This window comes from Marmota monax, unplaced genomic scaffold, assembly GCF_021218885.2.
Source record: "Marmota monax isolate L192 unplaced genomic scaffold, Marmota_monax_Labrador192_F-V1.1 WCK01_AAM20220418_F8-fsc00112, whole genome shotgun sequence".
NCBI lineage: Eukaryota > Metazoa > Chordata > Mammalia > Rodentia > Sciuridae > Marmota > Marmota monax.
In genome coordinates, this window is record NW_026692073.1 from 1,836,221 (window position 1) to 1,859,444 (window position 23,224).

Here is a 23,224-nt window from a genome sequence, read left to right on the forward strand (position 1 = left end):
CCTCCTCCTTCTTCTTTTTTTTTTTTTTTTTTTGGTACTGGGGATTGAACCCAAGGGTACTTAACCACTGAACCACATCCCCAGTCCTTTTTTTTTTTTTAAATTTTTTAATTTTGAGATTTTTGAGACAGGGTATTGTTAAGTTGCTGTGGGTTTCGAACTTGCCTCATCCTCCCAAATTGCTGGAATTACAGGCATATGCCCAGCCTTAATTCTCTTCTTAAATGTGGGCTGGATTTAATTATTCCATTCTAACGATTAAATGTGGTGAAACTGGTGATGGGTGATTCTGAGACCAGGTCACTAGGTCGTAAGAGGCACTGTGCATCCTCTTGGCTCAGATGTTCTAGGACAGAGTTTCTCAGCATAAAAGATCCATGTTTTAGGCAGGGTTAATCTTACTGCCCTGTCCTGTGCAGTGTAGGATCTATGGCAGCAACCCTGACTTCTACTCACTCAGAAGTGGAATTGTTGTGTAAGAGAACGTACGTGGGTATCCAGACAAGTGTGTGCATACCCACAAAGTTGTTTGTTCTGTTTGGATTTTTAAGGCTTTGGGTGCATTGTATAAATTGCCTCTAAACATCTTTGTATGTTTTTCTTCTTTCGGGGGTTGAATATAAGTGTTCTTTAAAAAAAAAAACTTTGCCTATTAGACAAAAATTGCTATGTTGTTCTAATTTGTATTCCTCTTGTTATTGGTGAATTTGAACATTTTGGAAATGACTTTGGCTTGTTGCATTTCTTTGTGACTTAGCCTGTCTTCCCTTGGGCGGCAACAGTGGTGCCCTCACAGTCCACGCTGCACATTTTGGTGGGAAGAGCTAGGGCAAAACCCTCCAGTGCAGGTGCCCAGGGTGTAAAGGTTTTCCACTAGAAACTCTTTTTTTTTTTTGGTCCTCCATCTAATTTTACTTTAAACTCTTTTTGATAAAGATAAACTTTACTCTTTTTGATAATTTTTACTTTAAGCTTTCTTTTTGATAAAGGTTAACAGAAAATAATATTTTTGGTATCATGGTCATGTGGGTGGGATCAGGAAAACAGTTAAAGAATAATACTGAAAAAAGGAAGAAGACAAGAAACAGGAGGTAAAGGTACCCCAGGTTGTCCTCATCTTGGTTTGCTTACCTCTGACCTTGTCTAATCTACTTCATTCTCTCTCAACAAGATAACAGTCAGTGAAAGGAAGGAAGGATCTCTGGACACTCACCTGCTATAATTTTGGTAATATGTTCTAGAGCTTTACCATTCCTGATATCCATTTATCCATTCAGTAAATATTACATAGTAATGCAGTACTTCATAGGCATACACCATATTTTACTTAGCGATTTCATTTTGTTGTGCAGCTAGGTGGCCTCTAGGCCACACATGTTGAGGAGTGGGGTTGCTGGGTCCTGGGGTATATGCATTCTTAATTTCATAAAATTCTTACAGATTGTTTATACCTTTTTACTTCTCCAAAAGCAGTGCCATTTTTTCTAATGTTTGCCTTTCTGATGGATGTAAAATGGCATAACATTATTTTAATTTTCATTCATGTGGATACCTGTGAGTGAACATTTCTATATCTGTTAATTTTATCCAATCAAGCATTCCATAAGTTCCTGTTATGTTTCAGGACTTGTTCCAGGCACTGAAGAAAGAGCATCCCTGTCAACATGATGGCACTCACCTGTAATCCCAGTGAATTACAAGTTTAAGGCCAGCCTGGGCAAGTTAGCAAGACCCTCAGCAACTTAGTGAGACCCTGTCTCAAAACAAAATAAAAAGGACTAGGTATGTAGCAATGTAGCTCAGTGGTTACAATTCCATGGTTTCAATTCCAAGTCCCAAGAAAAAAGTTGTCTCCTGTGTTAGGGAATGTCACAATGATAGTTTCTCACATTTAGTTTTATTAGCTTTGTAGTTTTACCACTAACACTTAAGACTTTATTCTTTCTTGTGTCTGCCATTTTATGTGGCACGAAGTACTAATCCAGCTTTATTTTTTTCTCTATACAGTGAGCTAGTTTTTCCAACAGAGTCTCCTTTTCTAGAGGTTTCGTCATTTAGCATAGCAGCTCAGCTTGGTGTCTATTCTGGAACTAAGATGAGTCAGAGGTTTGCAAACAGTTGCAGCTAGAAAATGTCTCTGTGAAACCTGAAGCCGGGTGGCTCCAACATGACTGTTTTGCAGGGAGGTTTTGCTTGTGCTGAATGTTATGTGGACCCAGGAGCTGAGGTTTGAAAGCACTGGACAGGTGCTAGTGGTGATAAATACATTTCCCTAGGGAGGCAGGGCTTGTAGACAGAAGAATTACAAACCAAGAATGTGTCTGAAATCACCACAAATGTTGGAATATTCCCAGAAAGGATATCACATGTCACACATCCAAATTTGCACACTCACCTCTAAAATTTATGCTTTGAAATTTGAACATAGTTTAATAGCCATCAGGATTCAGTGTAGCTAGAGCTTCAGAAGACCAGGTTCAAATCCCAGCTTGGTCATTCATCATCTGAATGCCCTTGGGCAGAATTACTCCTCTGAGGTCATTACAGGAGATAATCCTCACAAAACACTTAGCCTTGTGCATGCATATCTTAAGTATTCAATAAACAAGAACAACCAGAGGGAGGCCTTTAGAAGATAGGCTTTGTGTTCCAAGGAATACAAAGAATGAACAAGCATTGACCTTTTGGAATATATGATCTAAGATAGGGATTAGACAAACTACAAAAATAATACTATTATACGAGAAAAACTCACATTTTGTTCTAAGAAAGTTACAATGTGTTCAGAGTTCAAATAAAATAATGACATCAATTTGAGGAATGGGGGGTGTGGAGAGGGATTTTTAGCTGGAGAAAAGTTTCACAGAAGGAAGTGGCATCAGGAAATGTTTTGATCAATGATGAAGATTCTGGCAGGAGAATCCTAGTTGGGCTGCAGTACAGACAACTAGTGGAGAAAGGCATGGAGTGGTCTTTGGAGGTGTGTCCTAGGACACTTTGAAGGCTAAAATCAGGATTGAACTCAATCTGGCAGATAAGTGCTGTCTTACTCAGGACTATACTTGAGTGTGATTAAATCAGGAATAGTTGTGGAGTGGATGAGAACCAGAGCAGATGGAGGTACCCTGCTGACTTGGGTAGTGACTATAGTGGTTTGGACAGATGAAGGAGAGGTCTGAGTGGGGTGAGGACACTGGGAATGACAAGGAAAAAGGCAATGGAAAAGTACTGTTTATTCTCTGCTACTTCACTTCTGGTCACCAAAACTGGAGGAAAGGGTAGTTCCACAATCAGCAACTTTCCAACTCTCTGTGGACACTAGCTAATTCTAACACCAAGATCATACAAGTTTAAGGACTTAATTTCTCAAGACTTCCTCTACTTTGGAGACCAATCCCAAGTCCAAGCCTCTCCTACTTCTGGCCAATCAGCTATGAACTGGCGTTTCCTATGACTCCCTCCTTAGGTTCTATGATTTGCTAGAACTCAGGGAAACAATTTAATTACATTTTCTGGTTTATTATAAAAGATACATGCTATATGGGCCAGATGTGGTGTCACATGCCTGTAGTCCTAGCGGCTCAGGAGGCTGAGGCAGGCGGATCACCAGTTGAAAGCCAGCCTCAGCAACTTAGTGAGGCACTAAACAACTCAATGTGACACTCTGTCTCTAAATAAAATATAATGTGGATGTGACTCAGTGGTTAAGTGCCCCTGGGTTCAATTCCTGCTAAATAATAATAATAATAATTGCTATGGTTTGGATACGGTTTGCCCCTCAAATCCTCCATTGACACCATAATTAGTTGAAGACAGGAAACCTATGTGACAAAAAGGTGAGTTCTCTGTTGTGTTAAAATGCATATAGAATCTTTGTAAAGCAAAAAAGTCAGTGTGGCTGGAGGGGACAAGTTTGAGATGAGTCCTGAGAGGTCATGGGGGACAGATGCTACAGAGTGCTCAAGGTTTTTTCAATAGGAGAATCTTGAGCAGAGGACTGGCATGATAGTCTTGGTTACACAAAATCACCTGACTGATGGCTTGAAGTAGTTTTGTTTTGTTTGTAGTGACAGGAAGGATATAGTTTTCAGTTGTTGAGATGAGGAACTGTGGGGCAAGTACCAGGTTTGAAGAGTGCAGATCTGGGTGAGCTGGGTTGGAGATGTCCATTAGGCACCCAGGAGGAGACACCCAGTAGGCATCACCCAGCCTTCCACCCCTCCCTTATAATTGTGTGTGTGTGTGTTCTAACTGTATAATAGTAGAATTTGCCACCTGCAGGAAGGCTGAGCCAGCCCTCTAGAAGGAGCTTCCTGTCAGAAGTTGTTTGTTCCCAGCAAGGGGTACATTGGAATCATTTGTCCTACTCTAAGGAGGCATGTTAGTAATTACTCCAAGGTGGATATTTGCCATCTGTGGCCTTCAGCAGTTGGATTTGGCTCAGACACAAAGGTGGGGGATGTTCAGCTTGAAAGTAAGTTTGTAAAGTCATTACATTTGCAGAGGATGTGGAATTTGGGGGCGGGGTAGTGTATACTTCTTAGCTTACAGGGTTGCTATTGTTTTGGGAGGATTAAATAAACACATATATAAAACACTTGGAATACAAACAGCGCTTAATAGGGAACTGCTATTTTTACTAATAAATTTATGTATAGGAGCTTGTGCCTGGACACTATCCAGTCCAGATAGGTGGGCGCACAATTCGCAGCAACCACACAGTTCAAGGAAGAAGCTACGAGAGGAAGTGGTTGAAATACTTGGCATTTATAGATGTATACGTTGTCAGTTCTATCCTTCTATTTTATAGATGATGAGGCAAAGGCTTAGGGAGGCTATGCGCAAGTAATTGGTTGCCAGATGGAGCTTCCATAGGGTCTCGCAGGTTTTGGGCACCGCATCTGCCTACTCACCGCCCCGCCCCCCGTTCGAACGCAGGTCCTCTCCGGAGCTGGCCCTGGACCGCGCGTCACCGACGCCTAGCGGCCTCTAGAGCCTCAAGTTCCTGGAAGCTGTTGGCCTCGGGCTGGCCGCGCTGTTTGTCAAAGGGGAGGGGAAACGAGATTCCCGTCGGAGCGCGAGGCTGGACAGGACCTCGCCGACAGCCGCGAGAGAAAGAAGGGTGTGGGGCAGGACCCAGGAGCGCGCGCAATATTGTGCGCTTTTGAGCTCTTTACGCGCGCGGGACACAAGCGGAATGCTGCACCACGCGCTCTTTGCAGCGGGTGACTGGAAGAACCAAGAAAAAAGTGTTGAGTGCGGCTTGTGCTCGAGTCCCAGCCCCGCTGCAGCCGGGGGCCGCGGGTCGGGGGCGGGGAGTGGGCGGGGCTAGGAAAGTTGAGTCTCAGTCGCGGAGGGCTGGGCTCGGCTCGGGAGCGCCGGCCGCAGAAACCGTAAAAGGCTGGAGCGGGCGGAGTGGGTGTGGCTCTGCCTGCGAGATCCGAGCTCTAGTCCAGGTTCTCGTCGTCTCCCGCGGCTGCAGCCTCTCAGTCATGGGCTCCGTCTGGTCAGCCCTGCTGGTCGGAGGGGGTCTGGCAGGAGCGCTTTTCGTTTGGCTGCTGCGGGGCGACCCCGGGGACAACGGGAAGGACGGGGGCACCGAGCAGCGTAAGGACGCCGATATTGCGGCTCCTGGAAGCGATCAGGGTGCTGGCAGCGGTGGATTGAGCCCCGGACCTTACAAGCAGGAGGTGGTCATCAAACCAGGTATTATTTTTTTTCTCCGCGCGTCTCCAGGGCGTGTCTACCAGGTGTTGTGAAGTTCATCAAGGGAGGGAAGAAACCCACCTGAAGCTTTACTAGCGGCCGATCTCGGCGGAGGAGCTTTCCCTGCAAGGGCCTGGACCCTTCGCACATCGCCTTTTCCCAAGGCCCAAACACGTTTCTCACCCTCCACGGAAGTCTCGGAGATACCCTACCCGATCCTCCCAGGGCCGCGCCCCGCAGAGTCTCTGCCCTCGGCGCCCACCCAAGAGCCTGGGTCCTGGCCGCTCCAGCGGGGACTGGCCCTTCAGCTTGACCGCGCTTGGTGCGGTGCGGGTGGCTGCTGTTGCGTTGCCGTTTCCCGGCTTTTCGGAAAGGCAGTCCTAGGTTTGGGGGGCATCCCACAACCCTATTCAATTTCTGGCCGAGCAGGGACTTTTTCTGAGTCCAGTCCCATAGCCCCACGCCCTCTCACCCCACACTAGAGATGCGCCGTGAGCCCCTCCTGCTATCTGGACGCTTCTACAGGAAGGCAAAGTTCAGCTTGGATTCCAGCCAGGAACGCTGCAGCTGAAGCCCTGAGCCCATTTCAGAATTACCAACCCTCACACGCGGCCCTCTAGAACAGCGGAGGGTGATCTAATCCCCCTTGGGAAGGCACTCTTAACAGGCGACCCAACTCTGATGAGTAGAATCGACATCTAGGTTCAAACCTATGTGTTTTAGAGAAGATAGTCAAAGAGCGAGCACTGGCACAAAACCCACCTTCCAGTGCCCTCCCTGGCAAACAGCCTGTCATGGACAGCAGCCTAATGGTGAAAATGACATCTGCGAACTTTATTTTTAGTGGCGTGTTCATTTGTAGCTACAAAAAATTCTGCTGTGCCTTTCCTGCCATCAGTTTGGGATTACCTTTTTTCCCCTAAAGATCAGCCTCATGTTTTAGGTAGAAAAATTGCAAATTCAGAGTAATATTTGTTGACATCTCATTTCCAACCCCACCACTGGGGGGAAAAAAGAGGTAAAATGAAACCAGACTGCCCTTCCCTTTCCCCTCAAATACACCACTTGGGCTGATTGTATGATTTTGAAGATTTCGGTCTTGTAAGGAACTATTTGGATTACCAACAAGATGGAAATTCTTTAGGAGACTTGATTTGTGTAGTTTTAAGACCCCCCCCCCTTTTTTTTAAGTATGAATAGTGGAAGGGGCTGCAAAAAGATTTTTTTTTTCCCACTAAAGAAATACTTGTGGCACTGGCAAGGAGAAACTAGCTCACCCCCACTGACAGTTCACCTCATCCCTTACCTTGACCAATCATGCACTGCCCTTGCTGTTCCCTTAGTAATGGCTCCTGATCTGCTCACCACATGAGGGCAGATCCTTGCTCTGTGTGTGTGTGTGTGTGTGTGTGTGTGTGTCCGTGTGCCCGCCCTTGCACATACGAAGCATATACTCTACCACTGAGCTATAGCTCCAGCCCTTGGACAGCATTTTTGATGATAGGAGCCTAACAACTTGACTTGGTTGCATGCCAGCTCTGACAGGACTGTGCCAGGCTGAGGACAGGTTTACACTTCTGCCTTTCCAACTTGCCACCTCATTTACAGTCTTCTGCTCTCTCACTGATGCTCCTGGATGTGCCTTTTATTGTCAGATAGACATGTATATTCTTAGAACACAACAGATAAATATGTACTAGATTTTAAGAGACTTGGTGAACTGCAGAGTTATAGTAAAGCCTTCAATAACAGTCTCTATTCTCAGTCTTTCTTTTGTGAACTGCCTAACATGGTACATTTTTCCTTTTGTTCCTTAGAGCATCTTCAAGAAAGCAATGGACATTTGATTTCTGAGACCAAAGGTCTTGGTAACCTACAGGAAGCATCACAGAGACCACAGAATCCTTCCGGAGAATACTGGGACAGTGCAAGACAGCCTGCTCCTGCTAGACAGATCCCAGACACACAGTCTCTAGCTACCTCTGAGATTGCCAACTCCAGTGGTTACTCTCAAGTTTCAAGAAATAAAAGCCTTGAATCTCACAGAGGAGAACAGAAATTCCAAAAAGAACATGACACACCCACTAAAGCAGCTACATCATCTGCAGAGAAGTTGCCCTCTAGCAACCTGCTCATGGACAGAGCTACAGAAGTGAGTCTTGCACACTTGAACAGTCAGGACCTCACTGACCATGAGGACTGGGAAATGGTGTCTAGGCACTCATCTTGGGGAGATGTGGGTTTGGGTGGCAGTCTTGAGGCCTCAATGGACAGTGGCAGAAGCACTCGTGTGGAGGCAAGAGGTTGGGAAGTGAATGGGAAAGCAAAAAAGGTCGCAACGATAGCTTCAGAGTCTCGGCAAGTTAACATCAGGTTTCAGGTACATTACATCACGGGCACTGATAGTCAATTCATCGCAATAACTGGAGACCACGAGAATCTTGGGAGATGGAATACTTACATCCCTCTCCACTATCACCAGGATGGGTTTTGGTCTCATTCTGTTTTCCTGCCAGCAGATACAGTGGTGGAGTGGAAGTTTGTGTTGGTAGAGAATGGGGGAGTTACTCGCTGGGAAGAATGCAGCAATAGACTCTTAGAGACTGGTCATGAGGATAAAGTGGTTCAGGGCTTGTGGGGGATTCACTGATTCTGCCTGCCAAATAACAGGCTGTAGCAGAATGTAGAAAAGGCTGAGGCTATGGAGCACACTGAATAATTTAAAATAAAGGCAGCGTGACTCCAAATTTAGCCATCAGAGCTGTTTTGAATTCGCTAGTGGCTTTTGTCTGATGTCAGAAATATATATATGCAGATAATGTTTCCAGTGAGCATGGACTTTTTTTCTCCTGTGGCTTGGGTTGACTGACCTGTGCTGATAAATCATTACCTTGGGGCTCGGCCTTGGGGTGGGGGTTGAGTTAGCTAAACTTCAGGTGTGGACTGTGGTCAGGAAGCACAGACACTAACCAGCTCCACTGATTCAAGCTTGAGCTTTTACAGGCACTCTGGAGACCAAGGCAATAAACGAGTCTCTTTGGAAACAGCTGAAGAAACTCTCTTCACACATTTTACATTTAAAATAGTTAACTCCATATGGAATTGTGACCAGAAAAATGTCTGGTCAGTATGTGTGATTAGTAAGGATCTGAGGTAAAGTTCTGAGACTCCCCAGGGTTTTTGTCTGATTTTTGCCTGCCAGGTGTGGATTTGAAGTCTTTGTCTTAATGATCAGAGTCTACCCTCAAGGAAGTCAGGCATGGGAACATCCCCATGAGAAAGGGAATATAAATGAAGTTCAGATGCAGGCTGAGTGAGGGGGCCTGAGGTGAGGGATACCTCCTAGAGGACCAGGAGGTCCAGGTTCAGCCTGGCTGACCCATCACTTACTCTGGGAGCCCCTTAGGACCATCTCCCTGCTCAGTGCTGCCCTCTCTCACCAGGTCTCAACAGATGGACTGTCCCATTGCAACTGTTTCCATCCCTCGCCCCCTTCCCACTCCTTTCATCCCAGTAGTATCTCAGGTGACAAATTTTACCCAGGTCAGTGAGACAAAAGTATATCTTTGCTCTGAAAGGAGACATTTAAGCTTTAAGTTATTGTATCTGAATAAAGAATAAAATTTGAGTTTTAATAACCTTGTTAAATGTCTGAATTACTTGTCTAATTCTTAGTACCATAATAGCATACATGTAAAATAAAATACTAATATTTTCTTCAATAAGAGACACATTTAAAAAAATCAAATTAAGTATGAAGAGTCTGTTTTTCTCCTCTCTTTGGAGAAAAAGTTTAAAATATTTCTTTTAAAACTTTTGCTTGGAGGGAAATTCAGCATGCCTGTACTTGAAAATGAATTCTTATATGTTAAAATGACTTTTAGTAAGTGTAACATCTATTGGTGAAACAATAATCCTAGTAAAACTCTTTGCTGAAAAAAACATAAACCCAACAGAAAGTAGCATTAGAAAGTGCTAAACAGAGCTGTTTGACAGTTTGGGGCTCACAGTACTGTATGTTAAATTCATATATACTGCTTACATACTTGGTAACAAATTTTGTATTATACCAGTGAGGTTTGCAGAAGGCATTTATCATTAATGCACATAATCAAGCATTCCTATAAGGTAAAATTAAAGATAAAACACTTTAAATAAAAATATTTTTAGAATTCTGTCAGCCATTTTATTATCTGATGAAATAAAAATCTTTCACTAAAGCCAACAGACTTAAGAGATTAACATAGACTATTAAACTTTGTTTTAAAAAATCATTTAAAATGGGATGTGGCAATAGGGTTTTGAGAGCATGCGCGTCCTCAGCCCATTTGCTAGACCCAGCAAGCTGTGTTTCCAGGCTATCATGGAAGGCAGCAACACCAGATGCCCAGTTCTTGTCCCTGTACCAGTTAGTGGGTCTCAGCAGCACGGCTGCTCTCTTCCTTGCAGAGTAAATCACCTAGGCTCCCTTTTGCCCTATGGTGCTAATATCCATGAGGACTCTTCCCGTCCTCTGCATCCAGCTATGGGAGGAAAATAAAGCAAGGAAAATTGCATATTAACACTTTTTGTTTGAAAGTGCCACATAGTATTCTTCCCACTTTCCATTCTATTAGTGAGAGCTGGTCAGGTGACCAAAACTAGATGTAAAGGAGGTGGAACTGGAAAATAGACTGTCTGCTAGACAACTGTTCTCTATGGGGAAACAGGAGCACAACTTTTTGAACAGTTAGCCTTCTGCCAAATTGTCCCTGATGTTTTGGCACAAATGAAACATGTTTATTTCTGTTCTTCTTGTCTCATTGTATTTGGTACACAAGCAAACCCTCCTAATTTATTAAATTCTAATTAAGGCAAGACTGAATTATTTCAACCTAGAAGTTTCTACTCACTTGATGAAGAGTAACAAAAATATTTACTTTCTTTGGTAATTAATAAAGACTTCTGAAAGTTTTGACTAAGGGCCCCAAAGTTTTGTTATCTGATTACCTTCACTTATATTGACAGGACAAACAGTGAGTTCAGAGTCACAAAAGAAGGCCCTGCTGGAGTTTGTCCTGTCCTTGGCATTATGCCACTTCATTTCCACATGAAATCACATTTTACCCCAGGCATTTTTTAAGCTGAAAAAAAAAAAAAAACCCTAATGTCTTAGAGCCAGTAAAGATAACAAAACACACACAGTTATTCCAGTACACTGGAACTAGCACAAATGAACACGTCATAATATATGAATACTTTCAAATATAGCTAGTATTGTCTGAAGTTTTCCTGTGAGAGCACTCAAGAATAGTTTGATTCAAAGTAGATTTTTACAGGACAGGTATCTTTTATTAAATTTTCACATAAAAAGAAAAAAAGCACACAGGGCACTAATTAAAGTAACAGCACAATTAATTGGGCATCATCCCTCTGTAAAGAATAGGCAAGCAATGTGTCATTTCAGTAACATTTTTTCCTGGTCTTTCACTTTCTGTATCCTCTTTTCTTGATTTCTGATCATTGAAGACATTGCTGAAAATGTTGATAAAACAAAGTTAGAATAAGAAAATCTACTTTGGTTTTAAATTATGTGCTTCTTTAAAGATTCACTTTTTAACAGTATAGAATTAAGAAATTGTGAAAATTTGCAATGGAGCATATTTTTTGAAAGGTAGAGTTATGAAACAGAAAAGCATGAAACATGATAGTTCTCCCATATCCATGGTATTTAGCAAGAGCTGCCCATCATCTGCAGATTGTAGTAGTTTCTCATTCAAATGGCTTCAGATTTTTACAAGTGGATTAACTTTTTATTTTGTGATTCATTCATTGGGTGACATAGTCTCTTATAGCTCTAAACTAATTTAAATTATGTGTAGGCTAAATATCATTATTTTGTTTTCTGGCTATGAACTCTAATTCTATTTTGGCTACCATTATACAAGTGTCTGTTTATAGAAAAAATAGACAAGAAGGACAGTGTACAGGAAAGTTCACATGAAAAACCTCTCAACCCTATTGAGGGTTGGTCAGCAAAATTGTCATCCCTATCAGATAAGAGTAGGGTGGAGCAGGACCAAGATCAGACAATTAATGTAGGGGTTGGTCATGGCTGAGATGCTCAAATGTTGAATAAAGTTTCTAAATTGCTAATTCAATACCTTTTAATGGCTCTATAGCTAGGAGAATTAATCTGAAGGGAAGGCAAAGATTCTTTTTTTTTTTTTTTAAACCAGAGATTTATACCCAGGGGTGCTTTAACCAATGAGTTACATCCTTGGTCCTTTATTTATTTTTTATTTTAAGACAGGGTTTTACTAAGATGCTTAGGGTCTCACTAAATTGCTGAGTCTGGCTTCAAACTTGTGATCCTCCTGTCTTAGCCTCATGAGCTGCTGGGATTACAGGTGTGTGTCACCATGCCTAGTGAAGGTAAGTACTCTTAGGAACAAGAACTCTCCCAAAATAAGCAATGTACCTTGGTTCTTCAGCTGCAAATCTTCTACCAGGGTTTGCAAGCTTTCCAATCTGTTCTGAAGTTTTCTGCATGTTTTTCCTGTTGTTTCTAGTGGGGGAGACTGTGAATCTATTAGAAAATTGCTTAAATGTGATATCTAAAGTATATTTGCAATTTCAGGTTAAATGACTTCTCCTTAAAAATAAAGAAAACTTTAAAACACTTTTAAGATAAGGAAATTGTCTCCTATATAAATATCACAATGCTAGTCTATTTTATTTTGTTTCCAATCTTCACTATTATTTAACTACATAGTATTAAATGGGATGGGTGAGAATACTTCAAGTTTAATTAATGACATACTCTGCATTGTAAATGACAGCTTTTCATGCCAAACCTGACTAGTTCTATTAACTTAGGGCTTGGGGGAGCAAGATCTAATTCAGACATTGGCGCTGCTTTCAAATATATGTGAGGCCACTGCCCATCCATTAGTTGTCACCTGAATGAGAATAGTATTGGCATCATGGGAGAGGGTCAGGTGGGTGCTTCCATGTCTTCAGCGACCTACAATAAAAGTGGCAATAGCAACTGAAAAGCACCCCGAGGCATGAAAGCTATTCTCCAATAAATGTGCTAAGTCCTGTCTATCTCTAAAGATACCTGATTAGCAAGCTGAGTAATTTAATTCTTTTTTATTTTTCTTTTGTAGTGCTTGGGATTGAATTTAGGACCTTACACATGCTAAACAAGTGCTCTACCACTAAGCTATATCCCCCATCCCTAAAGATTCTACTTTGATCTTAGCCCCTAACTAGCTGTATAATCTTCATAAAATTATTTGCTGGCTCATCTTGCTATTAAAAAGCACCTTTTTTTCATTACAGATATTAGAATTAAAGACAATCATCTAGTTATTATTTTAATTCAAGAGGATGAGAAACAATTTCTTGAGAGGTTTCTGACATTAATGCTATGAAACGTGATGTTTTCTGATTATCTAACAACAGGGGAAAAATGCCAAGTTATCATGTAACATAAATTAACAAAGTGATAACTTTCCTACAATAATCACTGCTCTTAACAGATAAATAATTTGATACTTTAAATTTGGGGGGAGGAGGAGTACCAGGAATCGAACCCAGGGTGCTTAAGCACTGAACCACATCCCCAGATAGTTTTATATTTATTTATTTTTTGGGTACCAAGGATTGAACTCAGGAGCACTCGGCCACTGAGCTATATCCCCAGCCCTATTTTGTGTTTTATTTAGAGACAGGGTCTCACTAAGTTGCTTAGTGCCTTGCTTTTGCTGAAACTGGCTTTGAACTTGAGATCCTCCTGTCTCAGCCTCTGGAGCCCCAGCCTCCCCAGCCCCAGTCACTGGGATTACAGGAGTGTACTACTGAGCCCAGCTCTGTTTTATTTTTTATTTTTTTGGCAGGGAATCACTAAGTTGCTTAGAGTCTCTCTTAATTTGCTGAGACTGGTTTTGAACTTGTGATCTTCCTGCCTCACCTCCTTGAGATAGGGATTTAGGATATATAGAGAGAAATATGGAATCTTAAGGGAAATACCCTCAAGCCATTGAAATGCAGAGTCAAGCCACTGAGCTGCAGAAAACACAGTTGTAAACCTTGGCCCACACCCTTATAAAATGAGAGAAATACATAAGTACAGGAAAACTGAAATTGTGTGGTTCCATCCTACATCCACCTCCAGTTTGGCACCTGATATAGCCCTTCTATAAATATTGGGCCCCTTGTCTGAGTTTGGGCTGCTTCTCACTCTTGAGACAGCCACATTGTCCTTTGAATGAGTACTACCTTCCTAAAAAAACTTCTGTCTATGCTTTTGTCTGGCTTGTGCTGACAATCTTTTCTATCATGTATGCCAAGTACCCCATTGGTCTTGAGTTGAGTTCCCCCTCTCTAGAAACTCCTCCTACCCTTCTTCAGAGACATCTTTTCTGTGACATCTCTTGGCCCCTGAGGATGGGGCTTCAGAGGCATCAACTTTGGTAAGTGTCTTGACTATGACTTATTCGCTTAGTTCCTGTACCTGTAACCTATTTCTATCTGCCTCTCCCTCCTTCCCTTCCTCCCTCTCTCTCACTCTCTCTCTCCCCCTCCCTCTGTTTCTACTTTCAAAGACCAGAGAGCACAATCTCCATATGCCTCATTTGTCCTGGGCTCCCCTTCTTAGGTGGCTGGGAAAGCTCCATGCCCAGTAGATTCAAATATCAATAAGGTGGCGGCTGATGTGGTCCTAGGGATCTAGTAAATCTTTGAACTTTAAAACTGCAAAGGAGCTCAGTGATCCTCTTAAAGCCCTTTCTTGCTCTTATGCTGCACAGTGGGCATCATATAGGTTTCTTAACTTCTGTGGGACTTAAACAGGTGATGTTCTTATTCTTTTTCTTCTTCCTTTCCTTGGTCAAACGTCTGTTTGTCCCTTAAGAAGATGAGTACTTGTTTATAAAAACACTGAAGATAGGAGAGTCCCTTAGGCCAACGTACCCCTTTCCTGAGTCAAAGGGAACTTGAATTGCTTCCTAAAACGAATATGAGAGATTGTCTCCCAGCTTGAGCATCCCTTTGTTTTGCCAAACATGGGGTTCACCCAAAACACATTGTTAAAGGCCTTGATGTAACAATCAAGGAAACTACTCCCCACTAAACACCACATTTAGACCCAGTACACTTAGTGGCAAATCCAACTCTATGCTTGTGCCATAAATCTCTTGACCCCAAGTTTCAGCTAAAACTGAAGGAATATCTTGTTCTTGGCCTGTCTTTCCTCACTCCCTTTTCTCAACTTTCTTTGCAGTCTCACTTTAAGTGCCCCAGCTAAGTTATTCAATACTAGGGAGTATCATTCTCACTGTTGGGGAGACAGGGGACTAAAAAGGTGGTGCAAAGCTGTGCGCTGGTCATGATTTATGTGTGGCCTTGAGAGAGAGAACAGTTTCTTAGGCGTGCAAGCATGATCCCATTCCTATGGTCAGTGAGCCAAAGGACAGATACCTTAGCCGAAGGTGGAAAATGGGAAATAGCTAATGTCACTTCACCCTTACTTAGGAATAGGGGGAGTCAGCTTTTAAATAAGTAACAGTTGTCAGAACAGTGAGAGTTATGTTCAAAACAAAGTGAACCCCTATTATATGAACAGATTTCTAATTAAAACTTATCTGACTTTATCCTATCCCAAAGTGCCTCTAAGCTCTCTACAGGGTTTTGTGTCCTCTCTATTATTTTAAATAACAAGAAATTGCAAATTATTGAATGTACCTAGATTACTTGAGATCTTAGGAATGTTCTTTTCAGGGTTTTTTCTTAAAACCTAGGTAGGGGCTATCAAACACCCTGAAAACTGCATAATGGGGCCGAAGATGCTCATATGATTGACAATTTGCAGACAATTTGGAACAGACTTACAGGTCTGATCCCAGCTGGGGACTTCAAAAGTACCCTGGAAGCTATGTTGTTGGACAGATTGGAAAGTCTGATCCTGATGGGGACGCAGAGTGGAACTCAAAGATGGAAAAGACTCAGAGTACCCCAGGACTGTTTTTTCTTTTCAGAAAGCACATTGAAGCGCTCTCTTCAGCAGCACATATACTAAAATTGGAACAATACAAAGAAGGTTAGCATGGCCTCTGCACAAGGATGGCATGCAAATTTGTGGAGCGTTCTGTATTTTTAAATACAAGAGGCTTACAGGATATCAAATGTACAAAATCACAACAGATCTACACCAAGGCACATTATAATGAAAATACTTTGCATACAGAATAAGGAGAGAATTTTAAAACCAACAAGTGAAAGGAATCAGATTACATAGAGGGGGAAACCAATTAGGATCTCTTCAGATTTCTCAACCCAGACCCTCAAATCTAAAAGATCCTGGAATAACATACACCAAGTTCTGAAAGAAAGTGGATGCCAACCAGGAATCTCATCTCCAGCAAAATTAAGCTTCAGATTTGATGACAAAAACCTTCCATGATAAACAAAAGTTAAAAGAATTTACAACAAGAAAGTCTGCACTATAGAACATCCTCAGCAAAATATTCCATGAGGAGGAAATAAAAAACAACAATGAAAATCAGCAAAGGGAGGTATCACACTAAAGGAAAAACCAATCAAAGGAGAAACCAAGTCAAGTTAAAAACCAAAAAGAAACCAAAATAACCAGGAATACAAACCATGTCTCAATAATAACCCTGAATGTTAATGGCCTGAACTCATTAATCAAAAGAGATGGACTGGCAGATGGGATTAAAAAAAAAGACCCAACAATATGCTGGGTCTCATTTCATAGGAAAAGACACTAACAGACTGAAGGCGAAAGGTTGGGAAAAAACATATCACTCACATGGACTGTGTAAACAAGCAGAGTTTTATATTCTCACATCAAATAAAGTAGACTTCAAGCCAAAGTTACTCAAGAGGGATAATGAAGGACATTTTATACTGCTTAAGGGAACCATACATCAACAAGACATACAATTATAAATATATATGTCCCAAACAATGGAGCATCTATGTTCATCATACAAACTCTTCTCAAGTTCAAGAGTCAAATAGACCACAACACAATAATACTGGGTGACTTTAACACACTTCTTTCACCACTGTATAGATCTTCCAAACAAAAGCTAAACAAAGAAACTATAGAACTCAATAATATAGTCAATAATTAGACTTAACAGACATATAAAGAATATTTTATTCATCAACGAGTAAATACACTTTCTTCTCAGCAGCACATGGATCCTTCTCTAAAACAGGCCATTTATTATGCCACAAATCAACTCTTAGCAAATACAAAAAAGTAGAGATACTACCCTGCATTCTATCAGATCACAATGGAATGAAATTAGAAATCAATGATAAAAATAGAAGCTAATCTAACACCTGGAGACTAAATAATATGCTATTGAATAACAATGGATTGCAGAAGACATCAGAGAAGAGATTAAAAATTCTTAGAGGTAAATGAGAACACTGATACAACATATCAAAATCTCTGGGATACTATGAAGGTACTACTAAGAGGAAAGGTCATTGCATGGAGTTCATTCCTTAAAAGAAGAAAAAGTCAACAAATAAATGACCTAACATTACAACTCAAAGCCCTAGAAAAAGAAGAACAAATCAACACCAAAAGTAGTAGAAGACAGGAAATAATTAAAATCAGAGCTGAAATCAATAAAATTGAAACAAAAGAAATAATTGAAAAAATTTGACAAAATGAAAAGTTGGTTATTTGAAAGAATAAATAAAATTGATAAATTCTTCGCCATGCTAACGAAGAGGAGAGAGAAAACTCAAAATTACTAAAATCCATGACAAAAAAGGACACTACAGAAATACAGAAGATAATTAGACACTATTTTGAAAATTTGCACGCCAATAAAATAGAAAATATCAAAGACATCGACAAATTTCTAGAGTCAAATGATTTACCCAAACTGAATCAGAACGATATACACAAGTTAAACAGATAACTTTCAAGCTATGAAACAGAAGATGCCATCAAAAGCCTACCAACCGGGCTGGGGATGTGGCTCAAGTGGTAGCCGCTCGCCTGGCATGCGTGCGGCCCATGTTGGATCCTCAGCACCACATACAAAGAAAGATGTTGTGTCCGCCGAGAACTAAAAAATAAATATTAAAAAATTTTCTCTCAAAAAAAAAAAAAAAAAAAAGCCTACCAACCAAGAAAAGCTCAGGAGCAGATAGATTCACAGCTGAGTTCTACAAGCCCTCCAAAGAATACCAGTACTCCTCAAATTATTCCATGAAATAGAAAAAGAGGGAATACTTCCAAACTCTGAGACCAATTTCACCCTGATTCCAAAACCAGATAAAGGCACACTAAGGAAAGAAAACTTCAGACCAATATCTCTAATGAACATAGATGCAAAAATTCTCAATAAAATTCCAGCAAATGTAATACAAAAACATATTAAAAACATAGTGCACCATGATCAAGTGGGGTTCATCCCAGGGATGCAAGATTGGTTCAATATATGGAAGTCAATAAATGTAATTCATCACATCAATAGACTTAAAGATAAGAATCATATGATCATCTCAATAAATGAAGAAAAAGCATTAGACAAAATACAGCACCCCTTCATGTTCAAAACATTAGAAAAATTAGGGATAATAGGAACATATTTCAACATTTTAAAAGCTTTCTATGCTAAGCCCAAGGCCAACATCATTCTAAATGGAGAATAATTGAAAGCATTCCCTCTAAAAACTGGAACAAGACAGTGATGCCCTCTTTCACCACTTCTATTTAATGTAGTCCCTGAAACTCTAGCCAGAGCAATTAGACAGACGAAAGAAATTAAAAGATACAAATAGAAAAAGAAGAACTCAAACTATCACTGTTTGCCAAAGACATGATTCTATGCTTAGAGGATCTGAAAAATTCTGCCAGGAAACGTCTAGGACTAATAAATGAATTCAGCAAAGTAGCAGGATATAAAATCAACACCCATAAATCAAATGCATTTCTATACATCAGTGATGAATCCTCTGAAAGACAAATTAGGAAAACTACCCCCTTTACAACAGACTCAAAAAAAAAATTGGGGAAATCAACTTGATGAAAGTGGTGAAAGACCTCTACAATGAAAACTACAGAACGCTACAGAAAGAAATTAAAGAAGACCTTAGAAGATGGAAAGATCTCCTTTCTTCTTGGATAGGCAGAATTAATATTGTCAAAATGACTGTACTACCAAAAGCACTATACAGATTTAATGCAATTCCAATCAAAATCCCAATGACATTCCTTATAGGAATAGAAAAAGCAGTCATGAAATTCAACCAACCAATCTGCAAAGAGACCAAGAATACCTAAGGCAATCCTTAGCAAGAAGAGTTAAGTAGGTGGCATCGTTATACCAGACCTTAAACTATCCTACAGAGCAACAGTAACAAAACCAGTATGGTACTGGCACCAAAATAGACTGGTAGACCAATGAAGAATAGAAGACACAGAGACTAACACACATAATTACAGTTATCTCATACTAGACAAATGTGCCCAAAACATATACTGGAGAAAAGATAGACTCTTCAAAAAATGGTGCTTGGAAAACTGGAAATCCACATGCAGCAAAATGAAATTAAGCCCCTATCTCTCACCACACACAAAACTCAACTCAAAGTGGATCAAGGACCTAGGAATTAGACCAGAGACCCTGCACCTAATAGGAGAAAAAGTAGGCCCAAATCTTCACCATGTTGGATTAGGCCCTGACTTCCTTAACAAGACTCCCAAAGTGCAAGAAATAAAATCAAGAGTTAATAAATGGAATGGATTCAAACTGAAAAGCTTCTTCTTAGCAAAAGAGAGAGCCTACAGAGTGGGAGCAAATTTTTACCACACACACATCAAATAGAGCACTAATCTCCAGGATATATAAAGAACTCAAAACACTTAACACCAAAGAAGCAAATAATACAATCAATAAATTGGCTAAGGGGGACCAGGGTTGTGGCTCAGTGGTAGAGCACTTGCCTAGCATGTGTGAGGCACTGGTTTCGATCCCTGGCACCACATTAAAAATAAAGAAATAAAATAAAAGTATTGTGTCCATCTACAACCAAAAAAATATTTAAAAAATAATTTAAAAATTGGGCTAAGGAATTGAACAGATACTTCTCAGAAAAAGATATACAATCAATCAACAAATATATGAAAAAATGTTCAACATCTCTAGTCAGAATGGCAGTTATTAAGAAAACAAGCAACAATAATTGTTGACAAGGATGTGGGACAAAAGGCACTCTTTTACATTGGTTGCACCAATCTGCAGTCCCACCAGCAATCTGGAAAGCCGTATGGAGATTCCTTAGAAAACTTGGAATGGAACCACCATTTGACCCAGATATCCCACGCCTTAGTTGATACACAAAGGACTTAAAAACAGCATACTACAGGGACACAGCCACATCAATGTTTATAGCAGCACAATTCATAACAGCTAAATTGTGGAACCAACCTAATGCCCTTCAGTAGATGAATAGATACAGAAACTGTGATATATGTGTGTGTGACACACACACACACACACACACACACACACACACACACTGGAATATTACTCAGCATTAAAAGAGAATAAAATCATGGCATTTGCAGGTAAATGGATGGAGTTGGAGAATATTATGCTAAGTGAAGTTAGCCAATCTCCCCAAAACCAAAGACTAAATGTTTTCTCTGATAAGTGAATGCTGATCTATAATGGGGGAAGGGCGGGAGCATGGGAGAAATGGAAGAACTTTGGATAGGGCAAAGGGGAGGGAGGGGAACGGAGAGAGAACGGGTATAGGAAGGTAGAAGGAGATGGACATCATTACCCTAGGTACATGTATGAAGAAATGAATGTGTCACTCTACTTTATGTACAACCAGAGAAATGAAATATTGTGCTCCATTTGTGTACTATGAATTGAAATGCATTTTGCTGTCACGTATAACAAATTACAACAAATTAATTAATTAATTAATTAAAAAAAGAATCATAAGGGATGAAGGAAGACACAAATACAAAAAGAAGTGAATAAAAAGTGTACTAAGATGTGATTAGGTTCTGATTTTCATTTTTTTAGGATCTAGAAATGTGCATTGCATAGAATTTTAAAAGACTTGAAATTTCAAATTTCAATAGAACTGACTTGACAATGAGGCAACAGCTTATCTGATTTATCCCTTGTCGATGGAAATGATGCCATAGAGCACAGAAGTGATTTGGTCACTGTCATACATGATGAGAAACATTTCAAATTCAATCTAACACACTTATATTAAACACCCATATATTTATCAGGCATTTATTCTACATCAAATAATTTTTTTCCACCTGTCTTGTCAAATAACAAATGAACTTAAAATTCTAAAAATGAGAACATTTTGACAGGCTTATGTAATAGAAATTTGCATTTACAAAGGCTGGAACAGGTGGAAAGCCATGTTGTAAAGGATGTAAATAAGAGAAAAGTCACTCAGAGCATTTAAAAGGAGATCCCCCCAAAGGGTGAAATATCCATTGTTTATGTCAGAGAAAATACTTACATATAATATCTATGCTTTTACTAGCATATGCTTTTACATATGTGTTCATAGTGGCTGTTTTAATTAAGACCATTTTACACAGCATCAATTAGAGCCTGCATATAAGATCGGCAGGCAAAATCTTGTTAATTCTGACTATGGAAAAGAACTTGAAATTCACTAGATGAAAAATCAATTAATCCCATAAACTATGTCAGATTATTCTTACCTTTAACGGAATCAGGTGAATGAATAGATCTGGTAGATCTATACCGTGATGTGGAACCCACTGACTCTTCAGCTGAACTAGTCAGGAGTGAATGCACTGGAGATTTCTTAGGAGAACAACTGAATGAACGGGAAGCTGAATTTTTCACTGTTGGACTTGCTGAAATTTTGCAAGAATAAAAGTAAAAGACAGTGATTAAAAATAGCATACTATATCAAACTTTTGCATAGAGAGAGCTTGCTTTTATACAGATCATTTTGTTTATGATTTCTTAGAAATGAGAGCAAGGTCTATCTCAATTCTCCTAATGAATAAAAAAAATGAATGATCAGCAATCAGAAGTGATATTCCCCAATTAAGTTCTTGTTCAAATGCAGAAATCACACCTGGAAGCCAACCTGTAGAAATATTAATGAGCACCATCAAGGCCTATTTCAAAGGTAAAAGGCCATGGGACTCACCTGTGGAAACACTTCAACCAACTCCTTTGTTCCAGAGGTGGGAAAACCAGAGGTAGGACTGAACCCAGATGAAAGTTGAATGAAAAATTCAAAATTCAAAGGCCAGATAGCCATGGTGCTGTTTTCAATGCCTATTTTGCTCCATGCTCTACCCAGAACTATATAGAAATTCCCAAGCTAGCACACCAAAATGGTTTTTTCTGCTATTAGGCCCCCTCCTGCATGGTGGGAGTTCTAGCTCTTCTTGCTTAAATAAATTCTGCTCTGTTTACTCTTCCCTTGCATGACCATCCCTGGATTTTATTCTTTAAAATTTTCGAGACAAGAACCCAGAGGAAATTGGCAAAACCGGGAATCTAGTCTAATCTCAAAACTCCTCTGTTTCACTATTTTAACTTTTTCCATCAGAAGCCTGCTGTTATAAAGATCATTTTGATTATAATTCTTAGAAATGAGAGTGCTGTCTGGCTCAATTCTCCTTTTTCTTTCACCCAATCAGTATTTGTTGAGCACCTGTTTTCTATCAGATAGGTTCAAGGTTCCTGGGATTTATCAGGAAACCAAATAGTTAAAGACTGTGTAGCTTTTGTTTAATTTATGTAAATTTTGTTTAATTTATGGAGCTAACATAAATCAGTAAGTTGCATAGTATGCTACAAGATAATGTGTAACTTTTAAAAGGAAAAGGTTAAGGGGGACTGAAAGTATAGGAAAAGGTTGTGGTTTTCAAAAAAGGTGGTAAGGGTTAAGTCTCATTGGGAACATAACATCTGAGCAAAACTTTAAGAAAGGTGAGGGGGTTAATAATACGGAGACACAGTGGGTGTAAAGGCCCTAACAGGGAGCACCTGACATGTTCAAGGAACAATTCAAGAATGGATAAAGCAGAATGAATGGAGGAAGTAACAGGAGAGTTAATGGGGACTCTGGCTTTCAAGCTCATGAAAATGGGGAGTTGCAGGGTTTTCAGCAGGTCCTGTCTTTGTGCTTTTGTAACAGTGGTCCACTGCACCTTTTTAATAGACCCTTCACAGCTCATTTTAAAAGAGACATGTTTTTCTTTTCCTTTTCCCCCTCTCCCCCTCCCTAACCCAGTGGCAGGGAACAGGATTACCCTTTACCCATCCTAGACCTCATTCATCATCTGTATTTGAGCATACATCCACCAAAGGGACCAAGTAATTCACACTTGGAGGTTGGCACCAGAAGATCTAAGGAATGGCTATCTCCCAAATTAACAACTGAATCACAACCTCCCCCCACTGAGGACTTCTTTGAAGAACTTCTTTAAAAGCCCTCTTCTCCCTGA

The 23,224-nt window shown here is 40.3% G+C and overlaps 2 protein-coding genes and 1 non-coding gene across 4 annotated transcripts in view; 2 read left to right on the forward strand and 1 right to left on the reverse strand.

The window, feature by feature from the left end:
- The first annotated feature begins 5,356 nt into the window (after window positions 1-5,356).
- On the forward strand, window positions 5,357-9,344 carry Stbd1 (starch binding domain 1). The gene is made up of 2 exons (XM_046458960.2): window positions 5,357-5,706; window positions 7,524-9,344. Exons 1-2 carry the CDS (start codon window positions 5,493-5,495, stop codon window positions 8,354-8,356), a joined length of 1,047 nt encoding a protein of 348 aa, XP_046314916.1. The 5' UTR covers window positions 5,357-5,492; the 3' UTR covers window positions 8,357-9,344.
- A 1,671-nt stretch (window positions 9,345-11,015) lies between these two features.
- Window positions 11,016-23,224, reverse strand: part of Ccdc158 (coiled-coil domain containing 158) — an 81,934-nt gene continuing 69,725 nt past the window's right edge. For both annotated transcript variants that reach the window (XM_058584228.1, XM_046459005.2), the window contains exons 23-25: window positions 21,455-21,613; window positions 12,167-12,253; window positions 11,016-11,220 (exon numbers count right to left, since the gene is read on the reverse strand). In XM_058584228.1, coding sequence (XP_058440211.1) covers window positions 11,144-11,220; window positions 12,167-12,253; window positions 21,455-21,613 — 323 coding nt within the window. In that variant the 3' untranslated portion in view covers window positions 11,016-11,143. The remainder of the gene's footprint in view (window positions 11,221-12,166; window positions 12,254-21,454; window positions 21,614-23,224) is intronic.
- On the forward strand, window positions 15,742-15,848 carry LOC124102899 (U6 spliceosomal RNA). Its single transcript, XR_006855029.1, has one exon. It is a non-coding gene; the product is annotated as a U6 spliceosomal RNA (small nuclear RNA).

Coding starts and splice junctions, on each gene's coding strand:
- Stbd1 (XM_046458960.2), top strand. CDS start 5,493: ATGGGCTCCGTCTGGTCAGCCCTGCTGGTCGGAGGGGGTCTGGCAGGA. Junction 5,707..7,523: donor GGAGGTGGTCATCAAACCAG/GTATTATTTTTT, acceptor TTTGTTCCTTAG/AGCATCTTCAAGAAAGCAAT.